The 18,489-nt window shown below is 38.1% G+C and overlaps 1 protein-coding gene across 3 annotated transcripts in view; it reads right to left on the bottom strand.

The window, feature by feature from the left end:
• AIMP1 (aminoacyl tRNA synthetase complex interacting multifunctional protein 1) overlaps positions 1–18,489 on the bottom strand; it is a 210,197-nt gene that overhangs the window by 131,701 nt on the left and 60,007 nt on the right. For all 3 annotated transcript variants that reach the window (XM_053703515.1, XM_053703517.1, XM_053703516.1), the window contains 2 exons: positions 9,627–9,760; positions 51–164 (listed from right to left, as the gene is read on the bottom strand). In XM_053703515.1, coding sequence (XP_053559490.1) covers positions 51–164; positions 9,627–9,760 — 248 coding nt within the window. The remainder of the gene's footprint in view (positions 1–50; positions 165–9,626; positions 9,761–18,489) is intronic.

The following is an 18,489-nucleotide window of genomic DNA, read 5'->3' as shown; positions in this document are numbered from 1 at the left end:
CTTTATATACTTTTAGACTAATAAAAACAACTCAGTAATGTGTAAGATACCTCCATTTTTTATCTCCTTTTGTACAAGATGCTCTTTCAGGATTTCAATTTCTTTCTTCAGCTTAGCGTTTTCAACACGCAATTTTTTCTCCTCTCGTAGTGATGCCTGTAAAACTAAAAAGAATACAATTATATTTAATAGCTGTCCATAATATTAGTGCTGTGAGAAATATTAAAAAGAAGTGTCATAGATGAAAAATTAAATATGCCCCTTTGCCTTGCCAACCTGAATGTAAGACATATTTACCAATAAAGCTAAAAGGGACATAAAAGTCAAGAATTTTCTTTCATGATTCAGATAGAGCATATCCTTTTAAACAACTTTCCAATGTTCTTATATTATCTAATCTGCTTTGCTCTCTCTGTATCCTTTGTTGAAAGCATAGCTAGGTAGGCTCAGGGTTGCGAACTAGCTGATGATTGTTTGCTGCACAAATATACCTCTTATCATTGGCTTACCAATATGTTCAGACAGCTCCCAGTAGTGCATTGTTGCTCTTTCAATAAAGGATAACAAGAGAATTAAGCAAAATTGATGATAAAAAAAAAGTAAATTGGAAAGTTGTTTAAAAATTGTATGGTATGATCTATCCGAATCATGAAGGAAAAATTATGGGTTTCAAATCCCTTTAAGGGACACAGTCCCTATTATCAATAAGTTATACTTAGCTTCTAACATAGGCATGTATTTTGTGATAACTTTATTTCTTTCATGATGGTGAGAGTCCATGAGCAATCACATGTGGGTTTAAAGTCCAGTCCTACAGGAGGAGGCAAGACACCACACAAAACAGAGCTTTAATCTCTTCCACAAAGAAAACAGAGAAAGTAATAAAGTATGAAAAGATAAGCGGAGTAAAAGAAATGCAAACTGGTACTGGCGCCAACCGTTCAGGAAAAACAAAGGCAGGTCTTTTGGAATCTCACAATCATGAAAGAAATTAATTAATCAGGTAAAAATACATTTTGTTTTCTTTCATAAGAATGTGAGAATCCACAAGCCTTCCCATGTGGGATCCTATATCCAAGCTGTGAAGTCCATGAGACTACCATGAAATAGGGTGGAAAAAACAGGCAATGTGGCCTGCAGAACTTTCTACCAAAAGCAGCCTCAGAAGAGGCAAACAAAATCGTAGACTTTGGTTACGGTATGTAAATATTGGCAAATTGCTCACTTACAAATCTCTTCAATACAAGCTTCATTTCTAAAAGTCCAAAAAATATAAAGAGCAGTAGAACTTGTCAAAAAAGTAAAAAAAACTTTTATTAGTACAGAGAAAGGAAGATTCCACAACAATTCGGGATCAATCCCTTAATCATGCCCCCGAAACATTGCGGAAGATTTCTTTCTCTGTACTAATAAAACGCTTATTTACTTTTTTGACAAGCGCTGCTGCTCTTTGCATTTTTTGGATTCTGTTGGAGTGGCTCCCTCCTGGCAGCTTGCACTGTCTGCTAAAGTGTGCTAAACGCAGGTGCTGCACTTTTTGCATTTCTAAAAGTCCAAGAGGTGTCGACTGCTCTGGTAGAATGCACAGTAATAGGTTCAGGGGAGACTTTCCTGTTGCTAAGTATGATATGTGAATTAAAGCTTTAAGCCAAGCAGCCAAGGTGATTGCAGTAGTTTTCTGGCCCTTGCAGGGACCTGAGCAATGGTAAACAATAAAGAAGAATGTATTAATTCTTTAGTGGCTTGAAGATAAAAATTCACGTTATGAAGTAATCTCTCTTTAGATGTTTTTGATGCTGGACAGAGAAACAGGACTATAATATTCAATATAATATAATGAATGATGTTTTCAATCAAAAGAAACAAACTGAGGAAGGAAAGGAGACAAAGAATCTTTGAAAAAGATTGATAAGTTTTTTAGGCAACCCCAAAGAGGCCATCCACCTTTCTGGTTCCTGATGCAGTTTCTGAGCTTTTTAGCAAGGAATAGAACAAACAAGGCATTCCCTTTGTACTGTCTGAAAAATTGGAGGTATGAGAGACTATTCCAAAGATGGACTGTGCACACTTGGCTAGGCAGACTAGCATTCCTTTCGAGCACAAGGTCTCTTTTAAGGATCTGATGGTCAGAAAATGGTAAGGTTTCCTCAGGAGATCCTTCCAGCTTTCAGGCAATGTGTTTCGCCCATCTGTTAGTTTAGCCTGTGTATCTGCAGCTACTGCAATATAGTGTAACAACATCTCTGACCTTATTTTCCTTTGATTAAATTCAGAATCTCTTGAGGTTGGTCCACACTGCGAGCCGTTGCATTTCCGATGCAGCTGTTAAAATAACTTGAATTAATGCAGAGTACTGCTTTGGCTATTCTGGCTAGAAGAGCCTTATGGCTCAAGTTATGGTCTGCTGATATATTATCAGGGAAAGATCTTGTATTGACCTGGGCTGGATGCTATCATTACTACAGTCAAAGGAGTTAAAGGAGCTTTCCTGCCACATGATAAACACGCTAAGGTCAGTGTTAGGTCCGCTAGACCATTTCATTCCGTTTGTCATTCCAATGTTCACATTCCAGAAACACTTTTTGCTCCTTCTGTAAATGCTGCATCATCACAAACGGTTTCTCCACCAGCAGCATCCAAGTAAGCAAGTGTTGCAAACAACACAATACCTTCATTTATAGATAGGATGACAGCTGAAAATATTTGGTCGAACTCCTGCAAGAGCAATATATTCTGCAATTGGTCGCCTAATCAGATTCTTCTCATAGAGAAACATTGGCAGCCAGGGGGCATTCCCATTCCGTTTTATTAAAGTGCTTTCTCATGAAATAGGCACATTAATAAAACAGGACTAAGGGGGGCCTCCTAAACACCCCTAAAGCACTTTAGCAAGCTGAAGAGCATCAGGGGTCTATGGTGTCTCATTAATGGAAATGAGTGGTTTCTCTCTGTTCGGTACTATGTATCAGTAGGAGGATTACATGAGACAAAATAATGTTCTTAGTTTTGTTATGATGATGGTTTCTTAGTTTTTTCATTGTTTGGGTGGAAAGGGGTTGCCTGTGTGATCATGTACTGGCAAAAGAGTCCTTATATTTCACTGTTCTTAACATATCCAAACCTTGCAAATTATGTAACAAAAAATAGTTTTAAAAAGCAAATTTAGTTTATTAAATACTGAATAAACTGCACTTTTATTTTAAGTATAATATACTGTACATGCTGCATTTTATGTTCCCAATGCAACAAAATTACTTTAAATTTGGAAAAGTACTCTGCTCCGCAATTTTTTATTTATTTTTTATTTACAATTTTTCCAAAAAAATTTTCTCATGGCTTCAAAATTTCCAGAAATTTTACATCTCTATCCAAGGCAAGTGAAAACTTCCTGCAATAGTGTGTATTTGATTTTTTTCAAACTATGTTTGAAATTAAATTATTATTATTATTAACAGTTATTTGCCAACAGATTCCGCAGCGCTATAAACATAGTTGGTATACAGGATAACATGTATAGGGATCAAATGGGTAGAGGGCCCTGCCGAGAGTTGCACTGTTGTAGTTGACTCTTATGAAGGCAATCTTTAAACAGCTGGGCTCATAGGCTTACATTCTAAGGGGTTCAAGGGAAAAGCAATGGAGTTAGGAAAAGTTAGTGTTGGTTGTATGGATCCCTGAATAGTAGAGTCTTTAGGGAGTGCTTGAAGCTGTTAAAACTAGGGGAGAGTCTTGTTGAGCGAGGCAGGGAGTTCCACAAGATGGGGCCAGTCTGGAGAAGTCCTGTAATCATGAATGTGAGACAATAACAAGAGAGGAGGAGATGAGGAGATCGTGAGCTGAGCGAAGGGGCTGGGAAGGAGAGTATCTGGAGACAAGGTGGAAGAGGCAGGCTTTAGCCAAGGACTGAATGTGAGGAGTGAAGGAAATGTCTGAGTCAAGTGTGACCCCAAGACCTCGGGCATGCGGGGTAGGGGTAATGATGGAATTATCAACAGTTATAGAAAATTAGGGGGTAGAGATTTTGGAAGAAGGGGGGAAATAAGGAGTTCAGTTTTGGATAGATTTAGTTTAAGGTAGTGAGAGGACATCCAAGATGAGATATGAGAAAGACAGTTAGTGACATGGGTTAGTAAGGAAGGAGGTAGGTCTGGTGCAGAGAGGTAGATTTGGGTGTCATCAGCATACAAATGATAGTGAAACCCAAGGGACTTTGTTAAGGAACTTAATGATGATGTATAGATTGAAAAGAAAAGGGGACCAAGGACAGAGCCTTGAGATACCCCAACAGAAAGTGGTAACTGGGCAGATGATGCTCCGGAGAAGGCTACACTAAAGGTACCGTTAGATAGGAAGAGAACCACAATAGAGCTGTGTCACAGATGCCGAAGGATCTGACACATCTTCTGCTAATTCGCCAGAAGGGAGTCCTGAGTTTCTGAATAATCGTCCTCAGCTGAGGAGGATTCTAATTCAAATGTACTCCTGAAGGGTACAGGGTACCTAGATGGGTCGCTCCTTCGGGATGTCTCAGATGAGACCAGGGCCTGCAAAGGGTTCTCTTCTGCCCTCTACATATGTTTGCGCTTAACTGGTGGGGGAATGAAAGCCATCAGTTTTGAAACTGAAGAGTGAATGCACCTGGTAAGGACAAACAGGTATCTAAAATTAGATAGCAGCTTAGAAATACAGTATAACAGGAACAGAAAGGGTTATCCCCTCAAGAGGGACACACGCATTTTGGCACAATGTAAGTCTCTGTGAGGGAATAAGAAAAAAATAAGTATTGTCTCTTTAAGGCAGATGACAGTGAGTTAAAAAAATATAAATTTATGCAAAGCTGTTACGGATGCTTACCAATCTAAGGCAATGTATCGTCAAAGATGGCCACCGTCACACTGTTTTTTTTTTTAAAGTTAACCCTCTGAGGTCTGCACAGGAGTTCAGAAACTGAAAATTAGCTCCCAGCTTCAGAAATTATCCTGTTCATATGAGAGCATGCTGAGAATGAAGATAAGCAATCTGGCATGTGCTAAAGCAGACAACCTCAAACTTGGTCCTCCAGAGGATTTGGAACTACATTTCTCATGATGCTCAGTCAGCATATCAGCTGACTGAGCATCATGGGAAATGTAGTTCCAAAACCTCTGAAGGGCCAAGTTTAAAGATAACAAAGACACAAATCTACGGCGCTCACCAGCTCCACGATATCCACGGCAGCGTTTCTTCGGCGTGTGCACAAATTCGTAGTAGCCACTTGTTCCTTAATGAGGGTGCAACCGGACAGCGTCCTCATTAGAACGCCAGAGAAGACCAAAGGCAAGAAAAATCTACACACACTATTGACACCTGTTTATATAGGAAGCCTACAGGTGGTAATACCATTTTGAATTACAAGTCATGCCATCCAAGACATGTTCTCAAGGCTATACCAAAGGGTCAATATATAAGAACAAAAAGGATATGTTCTAATGATGTTGCCCATAGAGAACAAATAGATATCTTGGATAGTAGATTATCTGAGTGTGGCTATCCTACTAATTTACTACAGTCCACCAGGGAACAAGTTGACCAAATTCCACGCAACACCCTTCTGGAGTATAAACGTAATGACATGGCCCTATCAAGACGTGTTGACTGTGGGGATAAGTTAATTTTTAGCACTCCCTATATCCTTGAATTTCATAAAATCTGTAGCCTAATTAGGGAATGCCTACCCATCCTCACTACTGATCCGACCCTAGAGAAGGTGGCTAACAATGGTTGCAAGTTCGTGGCAAAGAAAGCAAAAACCATAGGCAACATGGTGGCTCCTTCTCAACTGCCTGAGCATAATACACGTACCTGGTTGCCACACAGAATAGGTTTTTATAAGTGTAAATCTAAGATTTGCAAGACATGTAATTATGTCACAGAGGGTGAGTCTTTCAGTTCTTCAGTTTCCAATGTAAACTATCAAATCAGGCACAATTTAAATTGCAATTCAAAATATGTCATTTATCTCCAGACCTGCAGGGGGTGCCAGATTCAATATGTGGGGAAAACTAAGAGAATGCTTAGAGATAGAGCACTTGAACACATAAGGGATATTGACAACCCTGATGTCTTCACCCCAGTAGCTAAGCATTTTAAAAACATGCATGCAGCAGATTCATCTTTAGCATCCTTCGAAGCAATAGACTATATCCCTAGACATAAGAGGGGAGGTGACAGAGTATAAATTGAGCTATAAGGAAGCGCAGTGGATATTTACTCTGTGCACTAGACATCCTGTAGGAATAAATATGGAGACGGATGTTAACCTGTTTATTCAATTTGTGTATATTTGCATGATCTCTTTTACCTCTTAGCGTTAATATTGCATATGTTGTTGCAATTTAGGCTCCATTTTTTTACTATTATCATGTTATTATTAGAATGAGCCTGTTTGACATATAATTGTGTGTATATAAATAACCAGTATAGACAGGAAGTTGTTAATATCACATGTATGTCAAAATGAAGTATGTACCTTTAAAAGGTGAAACCAGTATGTGCAGTCTATAGCAGTGAACAAGTGTGGAGACCCACACGAAACATGTCTGCCATTCTCTGCACTACTGGATACTCTTTCCTGATTGTGTGAGCTGTGTGCTCACGTTCAGTTTTTATGTTGCACTTGCTACAAATACATTTTTCTATTTTATTATGGATACTTTGTTTCTTGTGAAGAGGAGTTGCTACAGATTTTTTTCTTGCCAAGTTTAAAGATGTCTGTGCTAAAGCCTGCACAAGTACATTTAAAGAGAAAGTTCCTCAATTTACTGTAAATGTGTAAACATGCCCTGAAGTGCCTAAACTGTATGTAGTGTTGTTTGATGTAACTATGTCCCCAGCCTATTTGAAACGTGTATATGTAGACCATATGATTACCAAGCTGCAGGAGACCTGCTTCCAGTAGAAGTATGCACTAACACAGAATCTGGAGTCGGAGCGGGTTGACAAGACCCACAGGAAAATGCTGCAGGATGTTTCTCAGCGACACATGAGGCAGGCTAGTGACAAACTCCCAGAAGGAGATTTACTCTCACTGCCAGTTGTACTCCTGTACACCCCTCTATCCTATCCCCGGCATTCTGAGGGAGACAATGGGTCTCACATTGGTCTGAGAATCCCTTTCAGACGACGTCTGAATCAGCACTTCAAGTTTCACTATAAATCCTTGTTGGAGGCAAAAATTTACTAAGGGATTATGGGAAAGTAAGAAGGATTAAAGCTCTGTTGTGTGGGCTATTTTGCCTCCTCTTGTAGGACTGGACTGTAATCCCACATGTGACGGCTTGTGAACTTTCCCCATTTTATGAAAGAAATACAGTTTAAATATTGGCAAGCTTTAGGGCCAGATAACAAGTAGAGCGCAAAATATTGCTTTTGTGAAAGCAATATTTGCACTCAACTTAGTAATACCAGGGCACACAAATGTCGGCTGGTATTACAAATGAGGTGCAAAGCGAACACGACTTCGCGTTGCACGGAAGCATTGCTCTCACGAGAGTGCGCTTCCATAGGCTCCAATGGGAGTCTTGTTCTCATGCCGTCAGACACGGCATGAGAACTAGCGCAGCAAAGGGGGTAAGTCACGCAACGATGGGCAGCAAACATAAATATATATGTATATGAATATAAACATATATTTATATGTTAATATGTGTATACACATATTAACTCAAATATATATGTATATAAGCATATACATATATATATTTACTGGGAAGACACAGTCCCCAGACCGCAATGTAAAGGCACACACCCACCAACTTTAGCCCGAAAATACTGCCTAGTGCAGTTATTAAAAACATAAAATAAAGATGCTACATTTATTTATTTTTAATAAAGCAACACTATTCCTAATTGTTGGGCCAAATGGGGGACATTTATCACAGTAGCAATAACAAGTTACTTGTAATGGCTGGTTATTTATCTCGCGTCCACAAACGGGCAAATTCGCCGGTTTGTGGGACTGCAATAAATTAGTGCTCCACTTGTAATCTAGCCCTTAATTGGTAATAAAATGGCAAAGCTTGGCAAAATCTAACGCTTTTCACACCCCACAACGCTTCTTCAAAGAGTAAGGATTCAATAACATGCAGTTTAAAAAGTCACATTAACCAATCAGGAAAACTGTCTGCTCTGCAAATGCCTGATCATTAAAACACACCTGTTTTATCTAAGTTGGAGAAGGAGTTCTTAATAAATGTAGATTAATAAGAGTATTATCTATGTTATATATACTACCTTATTTTATGTACTTATATGTGAATTTTCATAAAATTCATAAATACATTTATAAATTTCATAGCGAAAATTGTGACAACCTAACACTTAAAGGGACAGTATACACTCATTTTCATATAACTGCATGTAATAGACACTACTATAAAGAATAAGATGCACAGAAGTTAGCTGACGGTATTCAAATAAAACTTTGGGGCTTGGTTAGGAGTCTGAAAATCAGAGCAATGTTATTTAAAAATAAGCAAAATTATACATTTAAAAAAAAAAAAAAAAAACTTTATGGGCTTTATAAATAGATCATCTACAAAACATTTATGCAAAGAAAAAATTGGTGTATAATGGCCCTTTAAAGGGACATAATACTCATATACTAAATCACTTGAAACTGATGCAGTATAACTGTAAAAAGCTGTCAGGAAAATACCACTTGAGCATCTCTATGTAAAAAAGGAAGATATTTTACCTCACAATTTCCTCAGCTCACCAGAGTAAGTTCTGTGTAAAAAGTTATACTCAGCTGCTGCCCAGCTGCAGGTAAAAACAAAATAAAGAAATGAACAGCAACCAATCAGCATCAGCAGTGCTGAGGTCATGAACTCTATTACTGTGATCTCATGAGATTTGACTTAGCTCTCATGAGATTTCATAGTAAACTTCCTTAAACTGAATAGGGAAAATAGGTTAGTGTTCACAAAGCTTACTCCCTTAGCTGTCCCGGGAAAGGCATACTGATTTGCTGCTTAGAAGTCCTTTACAATGGTATGTGGCTACTGAGGAACTTTTGAGGTAAAATATCTTTCTTTTTTACATAGAGATGTTCAGGTGATATTTTCTAGTCAGCTTTTTAAAGCTATGCTGCAGCACTTTCAAGTTTTTCAACACTTGGGTATCATGGCCCATTAAATAACAGTGTTCCACAATATGTGCCTTCCAGGGCTCAACAAATTTGTTCAAAATCTTGGAGCCAGAAACTTTTAGCAATCTATCTATATGGCATAGACAGATAGATAATATAATATAAAACAAGAAGTGTGTCTAAAGTAGGGGAGATATTGAATTATTCAATTAACTACATTTTTCTTAAATCCAGCGAGTGATGCAATTTCCTGTATACATACACAAAAACACGTGTATACATATACCCATACATTATATAAGAACACAATAAAAGTTGGATTTGTATTTCATAGCGGTATTACCTAGAAAGGATCTAGTCTCACCAAGCTAAATTTTAGGTGCAGCTTTCATTTATGAAATATTTTTGTCCCTTTAAGGGAACAAATTACACAACTGTTTGTGTATTTATAAACCTTATCCTAAAAAAATAATATATGCAAATTTATGTTTTTTCTCACTTGCTTTCTCCTTCAGCAGTGCCACTTGTTGCTTGAGGTATTCTATGACCTGATCTGCTTCTGAAGCCCTTTGCTCCAGTCTGGTAAACACTGGGTTGCCACTTGCCATCCTTAATACTGTACGGGCTAAAAGCCTAAAAGAAAAAGAAAGAAGAAAAGTTACCTTATGAAAGATAATTGTAAGTACAGAATTGCTAAGTATCTTTATACAAAATAAATGTTTACTTTGTAATTAATGTTTAGAAAAATGTTACACATTCTAACTAATTTAAAGTGAAGGTCAATTTTCAGTAATGAGTGCCCGGTTTTTAAAAATACTTTTAAAAGGGTCAAAGGCGACCCCATTAGTAACGTTATCTACTAAATACGACCAAGCTACACAAGAGAAGTAGGCAAATAAAGGCTTATATTATATTGCAGATGCTCTAATAGGGACTAAGCTATTAACCATTCATCAATATGTTGAACTCAATAGGCAGGAGCGATCAAGTTGGTTTCACTACCTCCAACTAAGAGCCAGAGTAGATAAGGTCCTAGGCAATAATAAATGAACCACTAGCTCATATCTAGAGCGGCCAAGAGGGGCCATCTCTAACTTATATATCCAGTTTAATACCCCCCCTAATTTAAGTAAACTACCGTTCATGGTGAAGTGGGAACCAGACTTTAATTTTACCTAATCGGCAGAAAAATGGTGCAACACCTTGAGGTCCGTTACCTCTTTGTCTATATGTGCTCATTTAAAGGAAAACTTTATTAAAGTAGCTTTCCGATGGTATTTCCATCCTTCTAGAAGGTACATGGTACATGCTAACACTAATTGTCTGCGCGGTTGCACTGAGAGAGGTACATATCCCCATATGTGGTGGCATTGTTGCCATGTGTCCAATATATGGTCCCAAACATCGGCCCACTTGAGTGAAATTATGGATAGGCGAATTAATTTATCCCCTACTCAGGCACTTTTACACGAGCCTCTCCCAGACCTGGACCCGAAAGCAAATAAATTAGTGGCGATTATCTGCACTATAACTAAATTAAGCATAGCAAGGTACTGGAGGACAGCGATTCCAGCATTTTCAATAATTAGGAATAAGATTGATTTTTATTATCAGAGTAGAGCTTCTGCAGATATAATAGGTAATAAAGAGCAGTTTCTATTGATATGGGAACCCTGGATATTGTTTGCCGAGGGTAGGAACAGACAACAGATAACTGGGGCACTTGACTAAAACCTGATAGGGGTTGCGAGTTGGATCATATCCTCTGCCTCTTCCGCTCCTGCCCAGCTTGTCTGGGTGTGTCATATCACACTTCCTTTTCCCCTTCCTTAGGGTCAAATCCCCTTTCTCCCGAGACAGGGGGTGAGCTTTTAAGATAGTTTACTGATACACACACAGGTTTCCTTTAGGTTGGGCTCCCTCACACACGGATTCTAGAAATGATGATTTAGAAATAAAGGTATTATTGGGATTCTACCCGTTCGCAGTGTACAAACTATGTCCTCATGGGAGATAAAGAGAAGAATTCTAATTAAAAAAAAATGCAATTTTGATGGAATTCTTTGTAAATTGTAAAATTCAATAAAAACCTTTTATCAATTAAAAATACTTTTAAAAACAGGGTCACTTTCATTGACGAAAATTTACATTGCACCGGATTTGTAGAAATACTTACCTTTTACTTCTGTAAACCCGGATCGCCGATCCCAGCCTCAGTTCCTCCGTACTGACGTCAGAAATTACAAAACCGGCTTCCTCCAATCATGGCTTGAACCCCAGAGCGTCCATCTCGTGATGCCGGCTGTGATTGGAGGAAGCCGGTTTCGTCATTGCTGTGGTTGTACAGCAGGAAAAAGAAGGCGGGGGATCATCGATCCGGCTTTGCAGAAGTAAAAGGTAAGTATTTCTATAAATCCGGTGCAATGTAAATTTTCATCAATGAAAGTGCCCTTGTTTTTAAAAACCGGGCACTCGTTGCTGAAAATTGACCTTCACTTTAAACCCCTGCTGAGAATGTTTATCATATCTCCCTTGATTGCTGCCAAAAAACACTAGTTGTAAATACATTTGTGCACTGGTTTAAGCAATCACTGTGTAGTATGTGCATTGTTCAGGGATTTTGCAGTAATTTGCAGCATATTTAGAATACAGAATTTGACTTATAGTCTCTCTATAGAGTGTGGGACAAGAAGAATTTTTTCAAATAAATAATAAATCATACATTGCAATTTTGTTTCATTTTAATTAATCAATAAATTCACTAAACAAATTTTAAACAACTTTTTTTAAGTCACCAGCTCCTACTGAGCATGTGCAAGAATTCACAGAATATACGTACAGGCATACCTCATTTTATTGCGCTACGCAGATATTGCTCTTTTTACAAACTTAAGGTTTATGCAACTCTGTGTCAAGCAAATCTATTGGTGCCAGTTTTCCAACATATATACACATATAAACACAACATGAATACACACACACACACACATATATATATATATATATATATATATATATATATATATATATATATATATATAACATAATTTATGTAAGAACTTACCTGATAAATTCATTTCTTTCATATTGGCAAGAGTCCATGAGCTAGTGACGTATGGGATATACAATCCTACCAGAAAGGGGCAAAGTTTCACAAACCTCAAAATGCCTATAAATACACCCCTCACTACACCCACAATTCAGTTTAACGAATAGCCAAGTAGTGGGGTGATAACTAAAGGAGTAAAAAGCATCAACAAAGGAATTTGGAAATAACTGTGCATTATACAAAAAAAATCATAACCACCATAAAAAAGGGGTGGGCCTCATGGACTCTTGCCAATATGAAAGAAATTAATTTATCAGGTAAGTTCTTACATAAACTATGTTTTCTTTCATGTAATTGGCAAGAGTCCATGAGCTAGTGACGTATGGGATAGCAATACCCAAGAAGTGGAACTCATGCAAGAGTCACTAGAGAGGGAGGGATAAAAATAAAAACAGCCAATTCAATGAAAAAAATTAATCCACAACCCAAATATAAGTTTATTCTCATAAATAAAAGGAAAAACTTAAATCATAAGCAGAAGAATCAAACTGAAACAGCTGCCTGAAGAACTTTTCTACCAAAAACTGCTTCCGAAGAAGCAAATACATCAAAATGGTAGAATTTAGTAAATGTATGCAAAGAAGACCAAGTTGCTGCTTTGCAAATCTGATGAACTGAAGCTTCATTCTAGTAGAATGAGCTGTAAATCTCTGAGGCGGGGCTTTACCTGACTCCAAATAAGCTTGAAGAATCAAAAGCTTTAAGCACGATGCCAAAGAAACGGCAGAAGCCTTCTGACCTTTCCTGGAACCAGAAAAGATAACAAAAAGACTAGACGTTTTCCTGAAATCTTTAGTAGCTTCAACATAATATTTCAGAGCTCTCACCACATCCAAAGAATTCTTAGGATTAGGACACAAAGAAGGGACAACAATTTCTCTATTAATGTTGTTAGAATTCACAACCTTAGGTAAGAATTTAAATAAAGTCCGCAAAACTGCCTTATCCTGATGAAAAATCAGAAAAGGAGATTCACAAGAGAGAGCAGATAATTCAGAAACTCTTCTAGCAGAAGAGATGGCCAAAAGGAACAACACTTTCCAAGAAAGTAGTTTAATGTCCAAAGAATGCATAGGCTCAAATGGAGAATCTTGTAAAGCCTTCAAAACCAAATTAAGAATCCAAGGAGGAGCGATTCATTTAATGACAGGCTTGATACGAACCAAAGCCTGTACAAAACAGTGAATATCAGGAAGTTTAGCAATTTTTCTGTGGAATAAAACAGAAAGAGCAGAGATTTGTCCTTCCAAGGAATTTGCAGACAAACCTTTATCCAAACCATCCTGAAGAAACTGTAAACACCATGGAACACCATGAAATGTAAGTCTTCCAAACTCGATAATAAATCTTTCTAGAAACAGATTTATGAGCCTGTAACATAGTATTAATCACTGAATCAGAGAAACCTCTATGACTAAGCACTAGGTGTTCAATTTACATACCTTCAAATTTAATTATTTGAGATCCTGATGGCAAAACGGACCTTGAGACAGAAGGTCCGGTCTTATTGGAAGTGGCCAAGTTGGCAACTGGACATCCAAACAAGATCCGCATACCAAAACCTGTGAGGCCATGCTGGAGCCACCAGCAACACAAACGATTGCTCCATGATGATTTTGGAGATCACTCTTGGAAGAAGAACTAGAGGCGGGAAAATATAAGCAGGTTGATAACACCAAGGAAGTGTCAACGCATCCACTGCTTCTGCCCGAGGATCCCTGGACCTGGACAGGTACCTGGGATGTTTCTTGCTTAGATGAGATGCCATAAGATCTATTTCTGGAAGACCCCACATCTTAACAATTTGAGAAAACACATCTGGATGGAGAGACCACTCTCCCGGATGTAAAGTCTGACGACTGAGATAATACGCTTCCTAATTGTCTATACCTTGGGTATGAACTGCAGAAATTAGACAGTAGCTAGATTCCACCCAAACAAGTATCCAAGATACTTCTTTCATAGCTTGAGGACTGTGAGTCCCACCCTGATGATTGACATATGCCACAGATGTGATATTGTCTGTCTGAAAACAAATTAACAGTTCTCTCTTCAATAGAGGCCAAAACTGAAGAGCCCTGAGAACCGCACGGAGTTCCAAAATATTTATTGGTAATCTCGCCTCTTAAGATTTCCAAACCCCTTGTGCTGTCAGAGATCCCAAAACAGCTCCCCAACCTAAAATACTTGCATCTGTTGTGATCACAGTCCAGGTTGGACGAACAAAAGAGGCCCCTAGAACAATACGATGGTGATCTAACCACCAAGTCCACAAAGGTGGAGAGGGAGAGGTCTCATATGAAAACGAGCAAAGGGGATCGCGTTCGATGCTACAGTCATGAGACCTAAAACTTCCATGCACATAGCCACTGAAGGGAATGACTGAGACTGAAGGTTCCGACAGGTGGGCAACCAATTTCAAACGTCTCTTGTCCGTTAGAGACAAAGTCATGGACAATGAATCTATCTGGAAAGTTAAAAAGGTTACCCTTGTCTGAGGAATCAAAGAACTTTTTGTAAATTGATCCTCCAATCATGTTTTTGTGTGAGATTCTGCAGAACGTAAAGACTGAGCAAATAAGGAAACACAGCAATACCCCATTCTCTGATTACAGATAGTAGGGCACCGAGAACCTTTGAAAAGATTCTTGGAGCTGTCGCTAGGCCAAAAGGAAGAGCAACAAATTTGTAATGCTTGTCTAGAAAAGAGAATCTCAGGAACTCATAGTGATCTGGATGAATCGGAATATGAAGATATGCATCCTGTAAGTCTATTGTGGACATATAAATGCCCTTGCTGAACAAAAGGCAGAATAGTCCTTATAGTCACCATTTTGAAAGTTGGTACTCTTACATATCGATTCAACATTTTTAGATCCAAAACTAGTCTGAATGAATTTTCTTCTTTGGACAATGAATAGATTTGAATAAAACCCCAGACCCTGTTCCTGAAACAGAATTGGCATGATTACCCCTGATAACTCCAGGTCTAAAACACACTTCAGGAAAGCCTGAGCCTTTACTGGGTTTGCAGGGATGCGTGAGAGAAAAAAATCTTCTCACAGGCGGTCTTACTCTGAATCATATTCTGTACCCCTGAGAGACGATACTCTGAATCCATTGATTTTGGACCGAATTGGTCCAAACATCTTTGAAAAATCTTAATCTGCCCCTTCCAGCTGAGCTGGAATGAGGACCGCACCTTCATGTGGACTTGGGGGCTGGCTTTGATCTCTTAAATGGCTTGGATTTATTCCAATTCGAGGAAGGCTTCCAATTGGAAACAGATTCCTTGGGGGAGGGATTAGGTTTCTGTTCCTTATTTTGTCGAAAGGAACGAAAACGGTAAGAAGCTTTAGATTTACCCTTAGGTCTTAATCCTGAGGCAAATAAACTCCCTCCCCCCTAGTGACAGTTGAAATTATTGAATCCAACTGAGAACCAAATAACTTATTACCTTGGAAAGAAAGATATAGCAATCTGGACTTAGAAGTCCTGTCAGCATTCCAAGATTTAAGCCACAAAACTCTTCTAGCTAAAATAGCTAAAGACATAGATTTAACATCAATTTTGATGAAATCAAAAATGTAAGATAAAGAGAACAAGAGGGGAGCCTCATGTGCATATCAATATGCTATATAATGATGTAAATCAAGTAAGCCAAGTGGGTACTCACATGCGACTATAGTACACTTATGTACTGGTAGGTGCAGGCTGGAGTCTTAGGGTGTACCAGCTAACCCTTTCAGTAGAACCAGATGATCTCACAATGAAGCAATTAGTTAGGCTGCTCTCCTCCTCAGAAACAAAGCCAGAGAACTGGCCCAAGTACACTTATGTACTAGTAGGAGCTGGTTGGTATCTTCAGGTGTACCAGCTAAACCTCTCCAGGTGCAGAGTAGATGTGCAGGGGGATCTTTGTCATAATATGTGCTGATGGATAGTCAGAAGCAGTGTAAAACTGCTATAGAAGGTAATGAACCAAAGCTTGCATAAAACAAGTTCAGTTTATTAAAACAAATGTTGATAAGTTTAAAACAATAGCAAGCAAAATTTAAAAAAAAAATAATCAAAAATGGCATCACAAATAAAATTATTAGCATGTTGAATCAAGTTAACAATGCTAGACAAATCATGATCCAATACTTGTTGCGCTAAAGTTTCCAACCAAAAGGTTAAAGCAGCTGCAACATCAGCCAAAGAAATTGCAGGCCTGAGAAGATGACCTGAATATAAATAGGCTTTCTTTAGATAAGATTCAAGTTTCTTATCCAAAGGATCTTTAAAAGAAGTACTATCTTCCATAGGAATAGTAGTACATTTAGCAAGAGTAGAGATAGCCCCATCAACTTTCGGGATCTTTTCCCAAAACTCTAAAGTAACTGCTGGCAGAAGATACAATTTTTTAAACCTTGAAGAAGGAATAAAAGTACCACCAGGCCTATTCCATTCCTTAGAAATCATATCAAAAATAGCATCAGGAACTGGAAAAACCACAGCAGGTTTATAAACAGAATTTAAATGTTTACTAGTTTTAATATCAAGAGGACTAGTCTCCTCAATATTCAATATTATCAACACATTCTTTAACAAAGAATGAATGTACTCCATTTTAAATAAAAAAAGTAGATTTGTCAGTGTCAATATCTGAGGAAGTATCTTCTGAATCAGATAGATCCTCATCAGAGGAGGATAATTCAGTATGTTGTCGGTCATTTGAAATTTCATCAACTTTATGAGAAGTTTTAAAAGACCTTTACATTTATTATAAGGCGGGATGGCAGACAAAGCCTTCTGAATAGAATCAGCAATAAATTCTTATAAATTCACAGGTATATCTTGTACATTAGATGTTAAAGGAACAGCAACGGGCAATGTACTATTACTAATGGACACATTCTCTGCATGTAAAAGTTTATCATGACCACAGCTGGAGATATAATCTCCAGAAGATTACAACAAATGTACTTAGCTTTGGTAGAACTGTTATCAGTCAGCAGGGTTCCCAACAGTGATTTCTGAGACAGGATCAGATTGAGACATCTTGCAAATGTAAGAGAAAAAACAACATATAAAGCAAAATGATCAATTTCCTTATATGGTAGTTTCAGGAATGGGAAAAAAATGCAAACAGCATAGCCCTCTGATAGGGAAAAAAGGCAAGAGGCATATAGGAATGGGGTTTAAAATAATGAAAATATTTGTCGTCAAGTATGACGCACAAACAAACAGAGAAAATTTTTGGTCGCTAATAACATCCGGAAATGACACACTCGCGTCATTGAAGACGCAACCTTGTGAAAGGACTCGGCGTCTACAAAGATGCCGGAAATTACGAATTTGCATCATCGAACGTAACTTCGCGACAAAAAATCTCACGCCCAAAATGACGCAATATACTTTGGCATTTTGCGCTCTCGCGAGCCTAATTCAGCCCGCAAATTTAAAATGACAGTCAATTGAAAAAAGACTATACCCCAGGTAAGAAATACATTTTCCTAAAAAATGCATTTCCCAGATATGAAACTGACAGTCTGCAAAAGGAAATATACTGAAACCTGAATCATGGCAAATATAAGTACAATACATATATTTAGAACTTTATATAAATACATAAAGTGCCAAACCATAGCTGAGAGTGTCTTAAGTAATGAAAACATACTTACCAAAAGACACTCATCCACATATAGCAGACAGCCAAACCAGTACTGAAACGGTTATCAGTAGAGGTAATGGAATATGAGAGTATATCGTCGATCTGAAAAGGGAGGTAGGAGATGAATCTCTACAACCGATAACAGAGAACCTATGAAATAGATCTCCCGTGAGGAAAAACATTGCATTCAATAGGTGATACTCCCTTCACATCCCTCTGACATTCACTGTACTCTGAGAAGAATCAGGCTTGAAAATGCTGAGAAGCGCATATCAACGTAGAAATCTTAGCACAAACTTACTTCACCACTTCCATAGGAGGCAAAGTTTGTAAAACTGAATTGTGGGTTTGGTGAGGGGTGTATTTATAGGCATTTTGAGGTTTGGGAAACTTTGCCCCTCCTGGTAGGATTGTATATCCCATACGTCACTAGCTCATGGACTCTTGCCAATTACATGAAATATATATATATATATATATATATACACACACACACACACACACACACCACCAGCAAAAAGATTATGACTCACTGAAGGCTCAGATGATGGTTAGCATTTTTTGTCAATAAAGTAGTTTTCTTTAATGATTCAGATA

This window comes from Bombina bombina, chromosome 2 (assembly GCF_027579735.1).
Source record: "Bombina bombina isolate aBomBom1 chromosome 2, aBomBom1.pri, whole genome shotgun sequence".
Classification (NCBI taxonomy): Eukaryota; Metazoa; Chordata; class Amphibia; order Anura; family Bombinatoridae; genus Bombina; species Bombina bombina.
The sequence above is the reverse complement of the archived record's forward strand: the minus strand, read 5'-3'. Positions and strand labels throughout refer to the sequence as shown.